This window comes from Coffea eugenioides, chromosome 6 (genome assembly GCF_003713205.1).
Source record: "Coffea eugenioides isolate CCC68of chromosome 6, Ceug_1.0, whole genome shotgun sequence".
NCBI classification, from domain to species: Eukaryota; Viridiplantae; Streptophyta; class Magnoliopsida; order Gentianales; family Rubiaceae; genus Coffea; species Coffea eugenioides.
The window spans coordinates 52307194-52321426 of NC_040040.1; the positions used below are offsets into that span (position 1 = coordinate 52307194).

Consider the following 14233-nt stretch of genomic DNA (forward strand, 5'->3'; position numbering starts at 1 on the left):
AATAAGAATATGCAAATTATGGTTCTATTGGTAAATATTAGTCATAATCATACAAAAAGAGAAGATAGCCCACAAGTTGGGCCAATTACATACATGTGTTTATGCTATTATTATTAAGCAAAATCAAATAGATATATACATGTATTTAAAAAAAATGTATTCACACACATAATTAGTGAGAAATGAAAAATTCATTTTTTGAAATGTAGGGATGGGGAAATTCATTTTGTGAAAAGTGAGGGATGAAAAAAATCATTTTATAAAATGTGAGGGACGAAAAAATTTATTTTATAAAATTTGGAGAACTATAGATCAGATTATGTAAAATATAATTTGACAAATTTATCTTTCAAAAATGATCACGTGCCTTGCACATGATGTTTCTGGCCAAAAAATGATCGGAAACCTAATTAGGGACCAAATTTGATCGATGTGAATATGTAAGGGACATAAAATTACACTTTTAAAAGTGAGGGACGAAAAAAGTTATTTTACAAAATGTGAGGGACGTTTTGGACGATTTTCCCTAAAATTTATGTTGACCATATGTGAACAGGGCTTGCAACTCTGTGTAAAAATATATGAATTTGTCTTTAAATTAAAACATCTTTTATGAACATCTTGTTTCGGCCAAATCGTGGTTTGATTTCAAGTGTAAAAACTCTCGATGATCTTAAGAGCTCGAGATTTGAAAAAAAAAAATGATGGTATGTTTACTTAGTCAGAATAATTATTCGCTCCCAAATAAGTCTTTATCCGCAAATTTATACCGTAAAATCTTCTCAAAATAGAAAATACGTGATACGAGCCTTAACTCTAATCACCAAACCAAAATCTTAGTGGTATTTGCATGGTGATAACTGCAATTGGCAAAAACGTTTTGTATCTGACAAAAGACCATAGTGAAGCTCTAAAATAAGAAGCGATATGGGCACGGATTGTTGAGTCTGGCTTCCTCGGATTTCGTCGTATAAAATGGCTATGAAATTAGACCCAATAAAATGCACCAAATAATAAGACGTTTCACCTCAGCGTCAGCTTCAGCATCAGGTCCCATAACATCATAAATTGCTGATGCTCACCCCCAAATCAAGGACTTCTTGGCTAAAGGGCTCTATGACAAAGCCATCAACCTTTTCAAAGACCATGTCCACCCCTTCTTTCCAAACCATGAAAGCAGCGTCTTTATACTGCCGTCGATCATCAAAGCCACTGCAAGTTTCCAAACCCACAATCCCTTGGGCCTTCAGCTTTCACTGCTATGCCTTTAAAAATGGGTTTGATTCAGAATCTACAGTTTCGAATTCTCTCATCCCTGTGTATGCAAAATTCTCAGACATAAAGAGTGCATACAAACTGTTCGACACAATGCCTCAAAGAGACACCATTTCTTGGAATTGGATGATAAATTGTTATATGCAAGATGGGTTTTTGTTGGAATCAATCAAGATGTTTAAGGATATGTATATTTGTGGATTTGAGCCCAAGCCCGAGTTGATTGCTAGCGTTTTATCAGCTTGTAGTCGGACAGAAAATTTTCGATTAGGAAGATTGATTCATGCTCTTGTTATAGACTTATAGTGGATGAAAGATTTGACAAGTCGGTTTTCATGTCAACCGCATTGGTAGATTTTTACTGGAGATGTCATGATCAGGAGACTGCTTTTCGTGTATTTGATAGAACGGAAGTTAGAAATGAAGTCTCATGGACTGCTATGATCACAGGATGTGTGGCAGGTCATGACTATGCCAAGGCACTGGATTGTTTTCGTGCAATGCAGGTTGAAAAAGTTAAACCAAATAGGGTGACAGTAATTAGTATTTTACCAGCATGTGCTGAGTATGGTTCAGTTAATTGTGGAACAGAGATCCACGGATATGCTTTTCGTCACGAGTTTGATAGGGATTTTAGATTCTGCTCAGCTCTCATACATATGTATTGAGAATGCGGAGAAATTTGGGCAGCAAAGCTTATTTTTGAAAGATCAACTACAAAGGATGTTGTGATGTGGAGTTGTATAATTGCAGGCTATACACGGAAGAAAGATACTGCTGAAGAAGCTCTAGAGCTCTTTAATGAAATGCCAAAAAAGGGATTTCAACCCAACAGTGTTACATTATTGTCTGTGATTTCTGCCTGTACCAAACTTTTGTCGACATGCCATGCAGGTGGAGTCCATGGCTATGTCCTGAAATCTTGCTTGATATCTGAATTGAATATCCAAAACTCGCTCATTAGTATGTATGCCAAGTGTGGTTGTCTTCAGGATTCAGTTAAGATTTTCAAGGAGATGACACAGAGGGATTCTGTTTCATGGACTGCAATTATTAGTGCTTATGGTCTGTATGGTTGCGGGGAGGATGCCTTGCAACTCTTTGGTGAGATGCAAGAGAGTGGGATGAAAGCTGATGCAATTGCACTTCTTGAAGTCATGACTGCTTGCAACCATGCTGGCCTTGTGGAAGAGGGATACGAGCTCTTTAATGAAACGATGAAAGATGAGAAAATATCACTTACTATAGAGCATTATGCTTGCTATAACATCCTTTTAGTTATCAACTTGCGGACTGGAGTTTAAAGAAGGTTCTCTATTTTAAGTGTCCAATGCCAAATTGAGCAACTTTTTTAGCTTAATTGCAGCTGAAGAAGTTGCTAACAAGACTAAGGTCTTGTTTGGATTGCATTTTTCTGGATTTTTTTGTAGAAAAATTACTGTAGCAAAAGGTAATAGGAAAATATGTTCACGGAAAACGTAGTAATTTTTCTTTGGAAAACTGCTGTCCAAACAAATTTGTACAAAAATCACGATTACATTGAAATTATACTAGTTTACACTTGATGTTGTTAGATTTGCATACAACTTGAATTGAAACTTGTGAGGCCCGAAATCCATTTCACAAGGGGGTCCTATTACTTGAAGAATGGTTCTAGCCTAGGTTTGCCTTTTGACTTTATAAATGAACGACAACAACTCTGTGGAAAACCAAGTTTTGGCTGAAACGCATTTGATTCCTTAAAATTAAATAAAACTTCTGATTCCACTTCCTGGTAATTTATTTTTTTACTATGTTTCTTGAAGCATGTTGATTAAGATATGCAAAAGACTTCATAGTAAGTTTACGTACGTGATTAGAAAATTTTTTTTTTTTAATCAAGTGGAAAATACCAATAGTCACACTTAGGGAGCTTCAAAAGAAAAAGAGTTGAAATCAAAGAGAAGTGAACATGCAATTTAATAAACTTTGTTCTTGTTTTTTAATTTAGTTTTGTTTGCCAATTTTAATAAATCCACAATAAAGAAATCGACATCAAACTTTCTTTTCTTGTATATATGATGAGGTTCATTCACATCCTAATATGTTCAAGGTTGAACATTGTGCTTTTCTAAGTTCTTAGTTCTAGTTTAATGTCATCTAAAGGCTAGCATGAAGTTACTGCTTCTGCTTTGTGTGAAACTAGCATTTCTTCGCTTCTAGGATTATGCGTAGGGCTGTCAACGGTCCGGGTCTGGACCCGGACCCGTCAATATTTTTTGGGTACGGGTAGGTATATAGATCCGCTACCCAGACCCGGACCCATTTTATCTAACAAAAAGGCGGGTCGGATACGGGATATACCATGAAATTAAACAAATTAGCAGAGGTGCTAAACTACTAATGGTTGGTCAATTATTGGTTATGTGTTTTGGGCTCTTTTTCCTTTCTCTGTTTATTAGTAGTAAGATCTTCCAAAAGAGCTGTCAATCAACTGCAATTAGCCTTTTTCTTCAACCAATTTTTAACTACTACTACTAGGTGATTATAAATAAAGGCAAAAGGTGTAATCCAATGTTTATTGATCCCAAAGTTAATCATCAAATGCTACAAACGCCAAATGATACTTCTTGGAACTTACTGAAAAGTGAACATGCAGAAATAAGAATAGTCTATGACAAGATTCACTCCTTTTTGTGGAGGTGAAAAGGGTAAAAAAAACCAAAAATAATTGCATGAGAATTGAAAGTCACGGGTAGAGGTGCAAACGAGCCAAACCGAGTCGAACATTGAACTTATCGAGTCAGGCTCGATTACTATACACTCGAGCTCGACTCGATTAAGTAAGAAGCTGGTTCGAGTTCGACTCGATAAGGCTCGATCTACTCAACTCGACAAGAGCTCGAAATGGCTCGAATTCAGCTCGAAAATTTCTGTCACTAAACGTAACTAGTTTTATTTAACCTGACTCCAATAGCACGTTTTAAGCTATTCAATGCCTTGTAAACTTGATTTTAACAATTCCAGACATGAATTAAAAGTAACAACAAACAAGTTCTCATTGTCCAATAATACATGCACGAAATCAGAAACAAATGTCCACAACTCCACATACATAATTGTTTCACAATTTTTCAATTCAAATGTCCACCACCTCAAACAAACTCAAAAACAAGGAACAAATAGTTTGAAATCACTCTAGATTAAGTCCTCCAATAACCAATAAAATCACTCTAGATTAAGTCCTTCAGCAACCAATATAGATTACCTAAAAACATGTAGAGTCTCAAGGTATAGGTAATAAAATTTCCTTCTAAAATTATCTAGATCATCACCTTGACCAACCTCTTGATTCGAAGTTTGAGCGGGGGCTTGTGTATCACCTTCTAACCGCTCTTCTTCACTTCCTAGTTCTTCATCTCTAATGGAATATCCTAGCTCCTCCTCATTGTTATTTCCAGCAGAATCACCCGCGGATCTAACTAGTTGTGAAGAAACATCTTGAGGAGACATAGCCATATTGTGCTTGTGCCTAAATTCCAAACAACAAATAAGAGTAATTTTTTTCAACACCGTTGGGCTTGGTAACAAAATTGCAGGTTGAAAGTAAGCATAAACTTTTGCAAGAACTTTCACCGAAAGTCTTGGTGTGGTGGAGAAAGTAAGCATAAACTTTAAAGACATGAACTAGCCTTGTTGATGTCTTTTGCAAGAATTTTCACCGAGAAATACAAAGACCAAAAAAGTGTGGTTCCTATCATTTTAGAAGTCATTATTACAATACATCATTACAACACCATTTTAGAAGTCATCATTACAAAGACCAAAAAAGTATGAAAACTACAATGATTCTAGCCGTATTATTGATGGAAATTTTGATGGTATGCCTTGTTAAGTAGGGGTATTTATGTAATTTCACACAGCTCGCGAGCGGCTAATGAGCCTTCATATAGATGACTCAAACTCGACTCGTGTTATAAATGAACCGCTCGAACTCGACTCGAGCTCAGTATTGACCGAGTTCGAGTCGAACTTTGATCGGCTCGCGAGCCTCTCGGTTCATTTGCGGGTTCAACTATAATTATGCTGTAGCCAAAGGGCCCTAGACTTAATTGACAATGAAATGCAATAAATGTGGTAAGAAGAAAAACCATCTCATTATTGGTGATATATCTCCTATCCTAGGGACTAAATTGACACTAGTGAAAAAATTTTGAGACGAAATTGACCATTTTTCCATTGTGTTTTAGCGCAGGAGTTCAATTGCATGGGGGGAATTGTAACTCGAAAACTGATGGATTTTGGTAGGGCATCTATTGGGCTTGCGAGCCGGGCTTTACTTAGCCCCAAGTTGGGGTTTTCTAAACTCGGTGTTGCAATTATAAAAAAAAAAAAAAAAAAAAAAAAAAAACTCTCTGTTGCACGAAATATTGCAACAGGCGCAGCCACTAGGTGAATTCTGGAATTCCAAGCACCTTCTTGGCGGGATGGGATCGGGCCCAAACTCAAAGAAGTTTAGAAGTTTAGACATCCATTGACGTTGCCAAATAAGTTTTCAAATTCTTGTTCAGTTATGTGGTTCCCAACTAGGGATGCAAATAAGGGGAGTCTCAAGTAAATTTTACGAAGTTTGAACTTGAACTCGATCTTAAAAAAATAAAAAATAATAATAATTTTATTTTTCAAAAGTAAAAAATAATTATTTAATTTTTAAGAATGAATAAAATAATAATTTTTGTAACAAATGATAAAATATTATGGATATACATGTAATTTTATTATTAAAATAAAAATTAAAAAATGTATAATCGAGCTCGCGAACTAACGAGTTTGATATTTTTGAACTCGAGTGCAATTTAGAACTCATATGGAATAATGGAAATGGTTGTAGAGGGAATAAGTCACTTGTCCAAATGTGCGCATATGGTTTGGCTAACGAGCGCCAATTGGGAGTTTCTATTCTCTAAGAGGGGTTTTCAGTATTAGTTTTTTGAAAAAAAATGTAATTAAATCACAAAAGTGTTTTAAAAAATGTAATTAAGTCACAAAAGTGTTTAAATGTGGGAGGTGCGTTAATTGTGATTATGCGTAGTAATATAAACTTATGAATTAATATTTCCTACACTGACAATGTATACACTATCAGCGTTGGATAAACGACAATTATGCAAAATTTAAATTCGAAGTTCAACTTTTGTACACATGTCATGAATCAAACGGTGATAGTGTATACACTGTCAGTATATATAAGATTTACTCCAAACTTATATGTGATTTGGATGTGTTAATAAGTATCCAATGGGTATCTGTTACAAAAATATTTTTAGTTAATTAACTACATTACCATCTTTATATAATTAAGGCTTACTCAGTCCCCATATTCATGCAACTTACAAATTGCCGCATTATCAGTCGAGCTCGAACTCGAGCTTAAAAAAATAATAAATAATAATAAATTTATTTTTAAAAAGTAAAAAATAATTATTTAATTTTTAAAAATGAATAAAATAATAATTTTTGTAACAAATAATAAAAATATTAGGGATATATATGTAATTTTATTATTAAAATAAAAATTTATAAAAATGTATAATCGAGCTTGCGAACTAACGAGTTTGATATTTTTGAACTTTAGTTTGAGCTCGAGTTCGACTTACTTGGCTCGAGCCCGACTCGCGTCTGCAGCCCTATTCCCAACTTCTCATTTTGTTTTTTTAAGAATATATTTATTTTTTTTTTAAAGTGAGAGTATTTGAACTGAAAATCTCTTATTTACAATCCTTCCTTTCCTACATTACCATCTAATCCAACTATTTTCCATAGTTTTTTTTAAATTTATTTTTTATAAATGGGAGATCTCGAATCCAATACCTCCTTCTTATAATTTCTCCCAACTTACTACCTAACTCAATCCCCCTCCTTATATTAACTTGAATGATTGGTAACCAATGAATACTTTTTTGAAATCATTTTTGGTCATATGCTCTTAACTTTTATATTTGATAATGCATTAGTTTTAATATAGAGTTTTCAATGAACGACTTTTCCTTTTCGAAGAAAAAAAATCTCACAAAGACATTCCTTTTAAATCATTTTTACCAACTTTTCAATGTATAAAATTTTCACTTTTCAAAATGAAGATGTGAAGTCAAACAAATATTTAATTAAGCAAGTCGGAGGGCTTTTTTTTTTTTTTTTTTTTTCTTGAAAAGTTCCACAATTTTTTTAGGGTTCTTTCGGCTCAAGTATCTTGTTTTTCAACTAATTTCACCTTTTTTAATATGTAAAAAAAAAAAAGAATGAAATTTAAGAAGTGAGCAGAGAATAAGAGGGAATTAAATCCGAAGCTTCTATTTAATGCAGTCTCAACTATAGCGGTTACAACAAACGAAATACCATATACAAAACTTGAGGAAGGGATTTGGGTTAACATTTGTCATCACTTTTTGAACTTCACTTTTTGAAGCTCCTGCAGCTTCCCCACAACGTTTTTCGTGGACGGACGGATTCTCAAATCTCTATCCACACAAAGCCTAGCCAACTTTGAGATTTTCTGCCCATCACGAAGATTGAATTCAGGTTCTTCCTCGAAACTTTTGTCAGCAAAGGAGCATTTTCTTTCCTTCAAGGAAAATCTTGATTTCTTCAATGGGTAGAGATTAACAGCATCAAGGTGAAGGTATATAAATGCCCCCGTCTTTTCATCTATGTGATGATCAACAGTAAGTTTGAACAGGAGCTCCAAAAGAATGACTCCCAGAGCAAAAATATCTGTTGCTTCACACCAAACACCTGCAGGAGATAACAACAAAATAATCCTTTAAATAGCAAGGGACTGCTAAACATTAATACCAGGTCAAATTTCATCTGCACTATTTTCCTGTTTAATGTTCATCACCATAATTCCTATGCGAAGAAACAAATATCAACTGGAATTGAAAATTTAGACTATTCCAGCACTAGTGTACACACTACTCCACAATGAACCACACTCTGCAAAGGCTTATTAGCCAAACCGAGGACCAATGTCTCCATCAAAATGACTTCTCAATCCAAAAAGCACAGACCAGGAAGGACCAACAGAAATCAAATTGTAGAAGAACAAGGTGACACAGAGACTGCATAATAAAGACCTCAGTCTAATCAGTAGAGAGACATCGAAGTGAACGAGTGCATGAAAAAAAATTAGACGATCATTAGAGCACAACGAAACCCTTCTACAACAATTACAAAGGCAGTAAAAGAACTTTTCACTATAACTCGGACCTCAGGGCCTTCAACAACACCCAAACAAACCATGGGGGCCAAAGAAAAAAAGAAAGCAGCATTGACCAGTACTGCCTCTTAAGCTTCACTCTTAACATTTCAGCACCTGATCGTCACAAGTTTCTAATACCAGAACATAATCTAAATCCTGTGAGTTGCATCAACCAAAATTCACCCAAAGATCTGTCATCACAAACTTTTCAGATTTTAATAACTATCCACCACTTGAGAAATTTTCCTTTCAACTGTCATCAACAGATCGTTATTAATTTTGCCCAAAAACGCTTGAGCCTGTAAGTGCAAGGTAATCAAATGTTGTAACAGCAAATGATAATCTCAAATGAAATCAATCGCATTTCTTACCCCAGTTCACGAGGAAAACCACAATCAGGTATTTCAGACATTAAAAAGCAAATACAGAATCCAAAGGATTGTTAAACATTAAATATACATTTAAAGGGAAAAAAAACAAGAATGAGATCAAAAAGGCATTTGCAGACCTGCAGCCCAGCAAATAACAAACTTAGCTACATAATTTCATCTGCATCAAAATCAACAGGAGCATTTTGACTCCTTTTACAGCCTAGGACAAGTTGCACATAACAAAGTCATGCAGATTAAGTGACACTCAACTCATCTTATTCGTTTTGAAGGAATACACTATCAAACATATGGATCTCATTTTCCTTCCTCCATTTCCAGGTTTACATCATGATAATAGAGTGATAGCACTGTGATCTAATAAATCCTGTTGGAACAATAATGATACACCAAATAGGATCCAAAAACCACATCCTGTGGTGTATTGAAAAATTGGCTCATGTTCATGTTTAACAAGAAAATGTCAAAACAAAATTGTTCTTTGGCAAGTAAACACATACCACGGATGATAGACTGAAAAACAGAACAGTTGAATTATCACTGTAATAGATTATTATAAACCCATAAAGCAGCCATCTTACTCCATACAGTGACTTTTACGGCAGATTACCTAATAACATATTCCAGCTAAAAGTAATAATACTAACAACATTTTCCAGTTCCTATTTAATGCATGTTAATTGTCCTTCATGCATACAGCAATTGGATATATCACTACAGTCACCATTTGTTATGAATTATTCAAGACATGAGAAGGGGAGATAGTTTACACAAAATTATTGCAAGAAATTCTTACGACCATTTGCCCTCTCACGATTTCACATTTAAACTAGCTTTACGACAGAGAACTAACAATTTCTAATTTGACAAAAAAAAACACACTGAAACTTCCCATGTACATAATGTTGAGAGAAACGCACATAATATAGGGGGGAAATGTAGGGGAGATATAATTCATTAATTCAACAGATCCTCAAAACACCTAGCCTTTTCCAGGATTTGTATGAAAACCAGCTTTTGCATGGAGGGAAGACAACTTCTAATTTGATATCGAACAGCCTGAACTTTTTCAATGCATACAAGTCTAGAATCCTAAGACTAATATTAAGTTCCTACATATCTAAAGTCCAATGCAGAGAAGGATAATATGAAGTTTTAATCTCACAACCATTTAAGCAATAGTTTCTCAAGAAGAAGAAAGCACTCTTTCATCTAAAAGCTCATTGAAGGAAATGTCATGATACTACAAACTCTCCAAGGGTACAGTTCAACCACAAAGCAAAAACAGAATGAAACATTCAAATCACAATATGACAAGGCAATCTTGTCCAAATGTTAATTTTTGAAAAAAAATGTTAAAAAAGGCAAAAGGAAAAAATAATAAGCTCCCAAGGACATAGAAGAGCTTCACTTAGTTGCCAATTCTTTTCAAACCTAGACAGCTACAACAGCAGTAAAAAATTGGTTAATGCTGTGTTTAAAATCCTCATCCGTCCTTCCATAATCTATAGTAAAATTCAAACTCATTGAGTACTTTTAAGACCCAAATGAACATACCTGTCATAACATAAGCAAAATCAATGTAGCCATAAGATCCAAAAAGTGTACGATTCTGTTGAAACGGCGTGTCATCCTTCTTCTCACCAATAACTCCACCAGTCAGCATGAAAAAATTGAACAAGACAGGGTTCAAATCCTAATTGCCAAAAGAGACGTAAACATCAAAATAGCAACCAAACAGCCATACTACTCAGGGAACTTATGGTCGAAGTAGTTCGTGTCTCAAGAATTTACTAACCTGGTCAAGCATGATGTGGGCTGCTGAAAGATCACGGACCAAATATCTAGGCTGATAACCATGCAAAAGTTCCAGAAGACGAGCAAGTCGAACAGCTACTTGGATTCTGTCAAGCCATTTAAACTCTCCTAGGAGCATATGCAAAGAGATTGTGACATGAGTCAAAACGCATAAGTTGTGGCCAAAAAAGTGCACAGAGTACAAAAGCTCAATCGCTGTTCTATTGCTCCTATGTCAAATGCAATAAGCTACATGAGCCTAGTCCAAAATTATGCAATTTTTAGGTAGTTCAGGTATGCTATTTAACGGCATTAAAATGGTGTTTTTTTTCAATATCCTATGATCAACTTTTGAGCACTAAAAGTCCCCAATTATAACTTTTGATGCTTAGCTCACGTAGCTTCAAAAAGAATCGATGGTTAGATTTTCCCTGTATGACCACTCCCCAAGGTATCACATTTTTAAAATACCAACACAAATACTAAGATAGGGTCCAAATAAAGGCAAATGTATACCTTTATCAACAAAGTCGCGAAGTGTATTCATGGACTTAAGATCATAAATAACGCCCAGCATCTCCTTTTCATCAACCCGACAAAATGCCATCAACACTGGCAAGTTGGAAGTGGTTGAATTATGATGCTTCAGAAAAGTAATCTCGTACTTCAAAAGCACAGTAACTTATGAAATTGCCCAGAAGTTGACACATTGTCAAACAGCCGATATTGAAAGGAAATTGCTGAAGAATAGAAAACAGAGGAACATACATTAAAATTCTCAAGAAGATCTTGATACAAAGCTTCCACCCGATACTTATGACTCATTTCAGCAGCTTTTACCCACACCTTAACCGTAACATCACGGGCTTCAAACCCTTTCCAACCTTGAGGAATCCTTCCATGATACAGTTCGCAGTACTGGGCCTTGGCAATGTGATTGTTCTGACTAAAATTATCCGTAAACAATTCCAGGTCCTGCTGCGTGACTTCGAAAACTTCTCCTTCACCGCCACCTATACGAGATGCCATGCTTCACTTGGTACCTATAGCCGCCACCCCCCCCCCCCCCAAAAAAAAACCACCAAAAAAAGAGAGTATTATATGAAGCATCAGAAAACCCAAAATTTCGCACTATGGATTAATAACAACATTAAGAAGTTTCAAGGGTCCGATAAGAATCCCAAGCATGACAATTTCCGTCAAATTTTGGAAAGAAAGGGCTTCTGTTCAGTAATAAATCATGCCATCAGTATTTCTTTCAATTCGAACCCAGTAATACTCGCAGAAGAACATTAGTTTCTCATAACAAAGGGATAATCAAAAGAAGTAAAGAACTAAAAGGAAACCCTAACCCTAAGAGGAAAAAAGAAATTCGCAATGAATCAATCCTTCCTTTACAGGTAAACTAAGTTACCATTCTTGCGTGCGTGTCAGTTTGTGTTTGTGCGTTCTTCTGTACGTATAAGAGTGTGCGCGCGCGCGCGAGAGAGAGAGAGAGAGAGAGAGAGAGTACCTGCGTACGCGGAGAAACGATGCAGAAGGCGATGGAGAAAGGGGAAAAGAATGTTTGATTCCAAGACATTTCCATGACAAACAAGTTGATATTAAAGAATGTTCCTCCTCTTAATTTTCCATTTTCCCACTAAGCAATCAATAATGCAAATATAAAAAAGGGCAAATTATCCAATTGGCCCTTGAACTCTTTGTCTAAGTAAAAATAAGCCCCTCATCTATTTTTTGCTGACTTTAAGCCCTCGAACTTGTAAAATTGGGTATCTGTGACCCTTTTAGCCAGTTTCTCCGGTTTTGCAACCGGAAGGGGAATTCACACGAATGGCAGTATGCTTTTAAGAAGGGCATTTTTGTCCGCATATTCTGAGCAAAAAAGGAACAACTCCTCTCTCTTCCTTCCATGGACTACTCCTACACCTACGACGACCTCATCTTCCTCCTCTACTTCATTGACTTCTCCACCGATGCCATCTCCCTCTCCTCTCCTCTCTCTTGCAACCTCTCCCTCACCTTCCCATGGACATCATCTCCGAGTCCTCCATGGCTTCAGCTATGGCCTCCCTCGGCGAAGTCACAGTGAAGCCCTCCATCTCTAAGATCAAAATCTCCTCGCTCAGCTTCGCCCTCAGCAGCCCATACAGCAGGCACGCGAAGTCACAGTGAAGCCCCTCGTCCCGCGAGATCAGCTCGTTGGAGAAGGTCAAGCCCGGCATCAGCCCCCAATTCTTCACCTAGAATATGGCGCAAAAGCTCCCTGAGAAGAATATCCCCTCCACGCAGGCGAAGGCCACCAGGCGCTCCGCGAAGGACTCAGAGTCGTCAATCCAGTGGAGGGCCCACTTGGTGCCATCAGGTTTTCGTCTAGTCTGCACGAGCTGAAGAATGAGAGGTCGGCAAGTACAAATATCCGAACCTCTGGGCAAGAAATCTCTTCTGACTAGTGCCTCCAGAACATTGGATTTTCCACTGCTCTGGCTTCCGACGACCGCCACTTGCGGCAATTCAATTGTAGACTGACTGGAGAGCTACGCGAATATGTCTTGGAGCTTGTTGACGATTGGAATGACCGAGCTCCCCAACGGCACAACACTACTATTGGATTGACTGGCCAGAGACGGAGAAGCAACGGTGTCGTTTACTGGTTCCTTAGCCATAGATGGACTGTCGTCGGCTGAGAATTGAGACCAATCAAATCAACTGTGCGTAAGAGGGGAGTACTGAAACCCTAGCGTCGCGAGTTTTGAATCTTTTGACAAAAATGCCATTTTTCAAAGCATACTGCCATTCGTGTGAATTCCCCTTCCGGTTGCAAAACCGGAGAAACTGGCTAAAAGGGTCACGGATACCCAATTTTACAAGTTCGAGGGCTTAAAGTCAGCAAAAAATAGATGAGGGGCTTATTTTTACTTAGACAAAGAGTTCAAGGGCCAATTGAATAATTTGCCCTATAAAAAATGCCTCATTCTTTTCTTTCCAAAAAAAGGGAGAAATGAGGAGAAAAGTTCATGCGCGGTCGCCGATGTTGCATTGGTTGTCTTCTTCTTCTGGCAAATTTCCTTAATGGTCCTTAAACTATCAAGTATTTGTCATTTTTACCCAACAGAGTTTTAAGGTGCAGTAAATTAGTCCTAAATCTTTTATAAACATAACAGTAGAACCACGTGATTTTATGAGAATCTAATAAAAATGCGATCAGTGTTGAATGGTAGGCAATCTTGAGTTGGAAAATTCTTTATTGGTATAATGCAAGAGTTCGTGAATTTTACAGATAAAGTGAATGGCCAGAAAGGTCACTAAACAATTAAGTATGACACGGGTCAATCACTAAACTTTTTATGTGGCCACAAAGGTCACTAAACTGGTGAAAACGGATTAGTAAGGTCATTTTGTTAAATTCTACTGATAAAACAACGGGTTGCCAAAGGTCATTTTGTAAAAAAAAATCGTTAAATTTTAATAATTTATCAATTGTTTTACGAGTGGAGCTTGACAAAATGACCTTGGTGGTTAGGTTTTACCAATT

At 36.5% G+C, this 14233-nt stretch overlaps 1 protein-coding gene and 1 pseudogene across 1 annotated transcript; one reads left to right on the forward strand and one right to left on the reverse strand.

The window, feature by feature from the left end:
* Window positions 1–1019: 1019 nt before the first annotated feature.
* LOC113774893 lies at window positions 1020–2796 on the forward strand (annotated as a pseudogene).
* A 4778-nt stretch (window positions 2797–7574) lies between these two features.
* On the reverse strand, window positions 7575–12302 carry LOC113774894 (putative serine/threonine-protein kinase-like protein CCR3). Its single transcript, XM_027319544.1, has 6 exons — window positions 12212–12302; window positions 11467–11741; window positions 11215–11362; window positions 10700–10827; window positions 10459–10597; window positions 7575–8046 (listed from the first exon to the last, which is right to left on the reverse strand). The coding sequence occupies exons 2-6, from the start codon at window positions 11725–11727 to the stop codon at window positions 7694–7696; spliced, it is 1029 nt and encodes a 342-aa protein (XP_027175345.1). The 5' UTR covers window positions 11728–11741; window positions 12212–12302; the 3' UTR covers window positions 7575–7693.
* Window positions 12303–14233: the final 1931 nt, after the last annotated feature.